Here is a 7,751-nt window from a genome sequence, read left to right as displayed (position 1 = left end):
TATGATACCCACATAGTTGGTTGGTTGGATGGCACCCCCTAGTGACAAACCTTAGCAAGTTGTAATTTCTTCAATGAAGAATGAGGATGAAGTTCCCTGGGGTTGAGATCTTCATGGCAGGGGCGTCATTTCAGCTAAACCTAGGATATGGCAAAGTTGGGGGGTGGGGGTTGAAGCTCATTTAGTATGGCAAAGTTGGAGGTGTGTGTGTGTGTTGGGGGGGGGGGGTTGAAGCTCATTTACTGCATTTCTACACAATTCAAAAACTCTTAAATGCATTTTGGAGAACAACAAAAACAACCTAAATGTACTCCAGCCATTCTCACCTTGGCTGCAGTAGCTTCATTCACCTCAGTCGATAGGGGACTTAACATTCTACAAATATGTCATACAGCAATTAGCTACTACGCACTAGCTCAGCACAGTCGAGTGAAACAGCAGTAACTTAGCCATCTTCCAGATCTGCACTGTTTTGAGAGAAAGGTCCAGCACTCTAATACCGCTAAACTGCATTTGCCTTTTAATTGGGATAGGAATGATTTTAGTTGCCAATTTTAAATAGTTGGTTTTGGTCCAAAATGTTGGGCCCAGACCCAAACGAGGACAATCAGACCCTGATCCGAACGGACCTGGTCATTAAAAAAACTAACAGACCAGACCCGAATGGATACGAGGACAAGTTAGATTTTTGGACCCAGTAACTTGTTTTTACCAATGATGTATATAAACCCTAGATTGCAGATTATATGTATTGGCCAATGAGAGGCTTTGAAGCAACCGTCTGCCATATTGGTACTCCTCAGAAGGAGCAGTCCTCATAAATGGGTTGGTTGTTTAGCAACAAAACCAACCTGTGCGCAACTATGGGGCAAAACAGACAGGGTTAGCTTAGATTGTTGACATGTTAACTCTATTATGTCTCCAAATGTTTATTGAAAACATAAATACATTTGCACAATGAGCACTTGTTGTCTCTCAAATACATCGTTACAGTTGTGGGTTAGCTAGCTAGTGAATTTTAGCCATATTAGCATTGACATGAAATCAGTCAAAACAAGACATGGTATCAAGCACAAGATAAAACTAGCTGAAACGAGCCACCTACAATTCCCCACATGGCAGCTTCTTGTCATTGTTTCCAGCTATCTGACTGTTCAGAATCATAACAAAGCACGGCTTCCGGCCACATCAATGCGGGCACATTATTTATGTGATGTCTGCCAACCCATCATTACAATTGTTCATCACTTGGTTTAATTTCATTATTGGTGCATAACTTTACATTTACATTCTGGTGTGTACATAGATTGTAATTTACCATTATATAAAGTCAAGTCAATAGCACTACAAAAATGCTTGCATTGTAGAAAACGGATAATAGCACATCTAGTAATCATAGTAAGGTGCATGCCAAGATTAGCTATAATTTGTCAAACACATTTAACAGAGTGCTAAATCAATTTCTCAAATTCACAAAAGCCTAAGTTTTTGCCTCAGTTTAATATCAAAGGGTTCACAGTTCACAGCTCACAGTCAGCCTCAAGTAATGACACAGGAGTTCTCAGGTTTAGGTGCAGGTGTTGGTGCTGGTCTGTGTGTTGGTGCAGGTCTAGGCGCTGAGGCAGCCGCTGGGCTGTATGTTGGTGCTGGTCTAGGCGCTGGGGCAGCCGCTGGGCTGTATGCTGGTGCTGGTATAGGTGCAGGTGCAGGTGCAGCTGGACGGTAGTATGGCTGGTAGGCTTGCGACCATGCGTCATCCTCACCATAATGGATGAGGTACTCTGGGTACACCTGGTGCTTCTCAAACACCACAAAGATGGAGGGGTTGCTGACGTCATCCACACAGCTGTCGTAGAAGATGGTGTCCCCTCCGTCCTTCGAGGGGGGCCGGAGGTAGCTGGAGTGCCCTTTGGTGTAATCACCCGCCAACACACGACAGACAAACATGGACTTCGTATTTGATTGGCCAGTGTAGCTGTTGGAGTATTTGGCATCCCTGGCAAAGTAACTCCCTGAAATTGGACGTTAGGGTGATGAGATGAGGATAAAGGGGTAAGCAGTAATCATTAATCACAGGAAAATATATGATATAAATTATATATCATCTCGCTTTATGTCAATAATTTGAAAAAAATGTAATAGCACAAGCACGAGACAGCTCACCTTTCCCATAGGCTGTTCCGTTTAGTCCACAGATCCGCCAGTCAAAGTTGTTAAGGCAGATGGCATCGAGGTATTTGGAGTCTGTGCCATGGAAAAGCTGTTTCTCCGTCACATTCCTCCCTCTGTTGTTCTTCTTCATGAGATCCCTTTGCCTTGCAATCAAAATAATACCAATTAATCCCTTTGCCTTGCAATCAGAATAATACAAATAAATCCCTTTGCCTTGCAATCAGTGTATGTCCTCTAGAAGCACTGTAGACAGCATGCAGAATGTATTGGAAATCAATTCTTTGTATTTCTTTTTAACATGATATTTGTGACAGAAAGTTAGTTGAGAGAGAGAATGCTTGTAAAATGTGCAATTATTGTGCGAGCAGTCAGGAAGTGAGCATCTATTCTAGACCAATCAATAGCTCAGGTGATAGTCAGTTGAAAGTTTATGTAGTCTTAGGGAACGTACCACTGAAAGACTTCCCAGAGTGCTTTGTTCTGAATCCTCTCGATTTGGCGGATGCTGAAGCCTCTCATGGTGTTCTGAAAAAGCCCTTGAATCTCCTTAAACTCCACTGACGAGCACGGAAGGTCGACTCTCTGATAGGTACATGATGGGCGACAGAGGAATACAGTCATAATACACCCTTAGCCTACCATATAGGGACAGATTGGAGCAGTTATTTGCCCAGGAACAAAACAAACAGCCATCTCCATTGGTCTAAAATAGCAGGTTCCATGCATCTGGTATGTACTGTATATAATATAATACCTTGCATCCTGTTTCAGGAGTTTGTGCCTTGTCCCAGTGTCCTGGTAAAGCTCTGAAATTTGAGTGATTGCTCGGAGCCCTTTTGCTGAAATGTAGAAGAAGAATACATATTAAAGACAATGAGTTGTAATTGTACAGGTCCTACCAGACAATTGTTCCTAATGGCACATGCAAAGATTGGACATTTGGTAGTCTAGCAGTTTAAACATGATTTACATTCAGCGTTTCCTCTTCTATCGACTACTTTCAAGTTAAGAGAACACACAAGGAGCCTAGTGGTGAAGGAGAGTCATTTAAAGAGCAAATTGATCCATACAAAACGTTCACAACTTTATCTTACCTGGTTTTGATAGTTTGTGCATCAGCTGAAGAGACAAACACAGGCCGTCTTCTCACAACCTTCTTGGTGCTGTACTGCTTGTTTGTTTGAATCATGTCTGAAAAGGAGCAGAGCTGTCGTAACAACAGACAGTTCACTTCACATGCAGATGTCATTTTTTTACTGTAGTGACTCCATCCAGAACTATCTCAATTTGTCACTAGATATGCAGTAGTAGCTGTAAGAATCACTGCATATCATTTCGTAATATACTATGTTTGGTGTATATGGTTTTAATGCTGCAGTTGGTTTATCTTGGAAATCACGTCGTCTGTGCTCACCTGGGAAACTGAGTTCATAGGTCTGTGACCCCGCGGTGAACTCCGTCACAGCCTTGTTGTCTTCCTGGAACCTCTTCTCCAGGTCTTCACTGGTGATGGTGGCTGCCCTGTGTCCACCGCTCTGTAGGGCAAAACAGAAAACATGGGGGTTATGCATTATTTGCATAATTTTGATTTAAAGAGGGACTGAACTCTGTCCTATTCAACCATCACTATTCAACACTGCTCGTCGTCACTCACTGCTGATGCGTACTGGATCCAGTTTCCAAACTCGTCCTCCCAGAACCAGGCCCACTCTGTGGTGAGGATGAAGGTAGGCTGGAGCACAGAGGAGACGGTGGAGAGACGTCGGGCTTTGTTCAGACCGCAGGTCATCGTATCGAAACACACAGGCTGGACTCCCCGACTAGACAAGATAAAGGACAGCGAACCATCAGCAATCACAACAGGGGAAGCTGTATATCATACTAACTAGAAGCATATTTATGAAATAAGGCCCGAGGGGGTGTGGTATATTGCCAATATACCACGGCTAAGGGCTGTTCTTATGCACGACGCAACACAGAGTGCCTAGACACAGCCCTTAGCCGTGGTATATTGACAATACAAAACGTAATTAGAGCAGTAAAAATAACTGTTTTGTCATACCCGTGGTATACAGTCTGATATACCACGTCTTTCAGCCAATCAGCATTCAGGGCTCGAACCACCCAGTTTATAAATTGCATTAACTCATTGTACTAGCAACATTTGCCCACCATTGACCAAGTGCCCTACGTGTTACTGTCCATTCAAGTTCATTCTTCTTAAACATAGAGCACACCTGTATGTCTTTGCTGGGTCGCAATAGTCCTTCTCAATCACCTCGTTGTCTTGTAGAGCTGTCCAGTTTAGTCCCTCCCTCATCTCCCATTGGTAGGGCATGGTAGAGTGGGCTTTAAAGCACTTATCTGAAATATGAGTAAAGTTAGGTGTTGAAGTCTTATGTTTATTAAGCTATAAGCATTGATTATTCATAAAATTATGCCATGCAAAATGCTGTTTTACCACCGTGTATGCAACTCCCCTTGATGAAGTACATACATATTTCAGTTTTATCTGAAAAAGAGAACAGAACATTTCATTTATCATGCCAATAAAAACAATTATACATTTTGATAGCTTGTGACTGGGAACTTGTTCATCATTCATCGGATCTTAATACCAGTTAATAACCATGTAAATACACTAACTGAGCACATGAAATTATAGGTTATTTTAAACAAGAAATCCACAATCAAACTAGGTGTTGATTCTTGTCATCAATGATGGGCTATGACTGCATGACCACCATGCTAAGAGCAGTATTGCCATTACCTTGACCAGGTCTGTTGGACCTCTGGCTTGTGTTAAGGGCAGCGGTAGCAGCAGGAGTAGCAGCATCATGCTCAGTCTCTTCTTCACAAACCTGCTCAGTCTCCTCTTTCACATGCTCAGTCTCCTCTTCACAAACCTGGTGGGAGAGAATATTATTATAATATTAGGCCTACTATTTTGTATTATTATATCAATAGTTACATTAATGTCTGCAGAAACAAGAAAATGTCAAATTGTGCATGATGGGAAAACCAAATGTGATCTATGTTGTCGATATTCAGTCAGTGGATCCGCATTAAAATCTTAAATATCAAAGTATGTCAAAAAGCTCTCATTCATTATAGCTTGTAGCGGAAGTTATGCCCAAACACCCACGCTGCTCATTTCGCCATGTCCGACATATTTTCAAAAAATAATTACTAATATAAATAAATTAGCTACAGCAGGGAAATTGTATGCGTAATGTTCATAAACCATTCCCGAAAATTGTGAGAATAATTTGTCTTTGATAAAGGTTTATAATTGAAAAAACGAAAGTAGCCTGTGCGTGCTTGCTGTTTTGAGGCAACAAGAACTGGAAATAATATTTTCCAAAAATGGTCATAATTATTCAGAACGTTCAAATTGGATAGATTCAACATGAAAATGAAGCTTAAAATGTCTTCTTTCATTTGACTGATTCCATGACTAATACAATCCAAGATGTTGACATTCCGCGAACTTAAATGCATGGTGATGACTTTAGCTAGCCTGGTGGAACTTCCGAAGCACCACAACGCATTGCATGGGTCATTTCTCAGTGAATTAAATTGTTAAAATTCGGCTACACGACATGCATGTCAGCTCTCAAAACAACCATGCTATGAAACTTCAATAAACCATCTGAATAAATACACAACCTTATTACAGAGTTATTAGAACATGCGCCTATGAGCAACTTGCAACATTCTTACACAAAAACGCACACACATGTTGATTTGGATTAGAGAAATCAAATCGTATTATACAAGGCACACTTATTAGAGTGAGGGAAGTGTTGATAAAACAAGTTTACTGGAGAACTGAGACCAAGTAGAGACTTTGGACAGGGTGGATATGGTATAATAAAGGCAGTTTATTCAGAGGTAAAGATATCTGGAATCGCGTGCACGGACCCGTTCGTCAATCTCGTAGGGAGATATCTGAGAGAGCCCCGAAACATTGTGTGCAGACATTTTATACAGTAAATGATGTAGGTTGAATCTAGTAGTTCTGATCTTCTGATTGGTCCTGATGAGTTGGGCGAGGTCCCCTCCACTGTTGCATTGGCTCTGAGTCGGGTTCTCTGTCTTCAAATGTTCAGCCTAAGAGAAAGGGATTTTTGTGTGTGTGTGTGTGTGTGTGTTTAACAGTGATGATGTGTGTGTGTGTGTGTGTGTGTGTGTGTGTGTGTTATCAGTGATGATGTGTGTGTGTGTGTGTGTGTTTATCAGTGATGATGTGTGTGTGTGTGTGTGTGTGTGTGTGTGTGGGTGTGTGTGTGTGTGTGTCCTCAGAGCAAGAACTCGTGAGTTGGAAGAACTGAGAGACCTATGGCGTGGGTGTTGTCCTTAGCCACCTGCTGACAAGGCTGACAAGATAGGACTCTTTTGTCCATTGTATTGAATACAAAGGCCCAACACAAAATGGGTCATGCACAAGATTTTAGTCAGACCAAGCTATAACATTATATATTTACTACGACAGAAGTAAATGACTTCAAACAATATACCTGACCAATGCACACATGCCTTCAAGCAGCAATATACCTGATCAATGCACATGTAGGCTAAAAACGCTCACAAACCTCGTGCATCCATGCTGCAAACATTCGCCTCATTTGTGGCTGAATGTCCTTCTGGACACATTTAAAATACGAACATGGCGGTATAAACCTGTCTTCAAGGGTTAGCAGACTTTGCAATACTCTGTCGTCATAGAGAATGTTGGGGTCAATTTGGGCTCTCACGACTTTGTCCTCGAAGCAAAGAAGTTCCATGGTTCGGTTCTTTCCTTTGCAGAAAAAAATTATAACGTCAAAACAGTAGTGGGGACAGTGTAAAACTGCTGGAGAAGTAGGCTATTCGGGAGGAAGCATGGGTGAGACTGCAGGGTTTATTCCAGCGTAGTCCTGCCTCTCGATAGCCTCTGTTTCCTCTCAGCCCTGACCTTTAGGCTACTTTCTTCTTATTGAAGTCTGAATAAACGCAGGGTAGGCTATAGGCTATGACGCAAGCATATCTCATTCTGCACAACAATTGGCTAGGCTATAGTGATAGATTGTACAACAAGCTTTTGCTCTATCTCTTGCTGTGTTGCTAGAAGCAGGAACCGGATGAATGCCACCTCACTCGTTTAACTTGTCCCTCTCCCCACCCCAACTCCGGCCTCACACATGCGCTGATGCAGTGAAATCGAAAATATAGAAATGTCAGACATGAACCTAATCGATCACACTAGCATTGTGAGGTTTCTGTATCTCTTACATCTTTGTTTGTCATCTTTAACCAGGCTACTGCTTCTACTACGGCTAACGAATTTCAAATAACCGTGTTATTATAAGATTATAACTAGGCTATTCTTAATTGGCACTTAATTGGTTAATTATCAAGAGCTTGGAATCTAGCAAACTAAACCGCAAGCTTTTCTTTAGTTCAACTATCTTAGTTCAACTATCTCAATGTTTACAGAACAATCACCTATACTGTTGTTGAAAGAGGAACTACAAATCATTGAGCTGAAAAAGCAACATCTTGCTGGGATGATAACACAGATTTCCTCTTTCACAATC

At 41.6% G+C, this 7,751-nt stretch overlaps 1 protein-coding gene across 1 annotated transcript; it reads right to left on the bottom strand.

Annotated features, from left to right (window-relative positions):
* Positions 1-1,093: 1,093 nt before the first annotated feature.
* LOC121551850 (protein mono-ADP-ribosyltransferase PARP12-like) lies at positions 1,094-6,959 on the bottom strand. The gene is made up of 11 exons (XM_041864548.1): positions 6,888-6,959; positions 4,943-5,078; positions 4,634-4,684; positions 4,410-4,536; positions 3,827-3,992; positions 3,587-3,707; positions 3,267-3,363; positions 2,927-3,011; positions 2,624-2,754; positions 2,164-2,315; positions 1,094-2,012 (listed from the first exon to the last, which is right to left on the bottom strand). The coding sequence occupies exons 1-11, from the start codon at positions 6,957-6,959 to the stop codon at positions 1,540-1,542; spliced, it is 1,611 nt and encodes a 536-aa protein (XP_041720482.1). The 3' UTR covers positions 1,094-1,539.
* Positions 6,960-7,751: the final 792 nt, after the last annotated feature.

Source organism: Coregonus clupeaformis, chromosome 35 (genome assembly GCF_020615455.1).
Source record: "Coregonus clupeaformis isolate EN_2021a chromosome 35, ASM2061545v1, whole genome shotgun sequence".
In the NCBI taxonomy this organism is placed as follows: Eukaryota; Metazoa; Chordata; class Actinopteri; order Salmoniformes; family Salmonidae; genus Coregonus; species Coregonus clupeaformis.
This window is presented reverse-complemented; position numbering and strand designations above follow the sequence as displayed.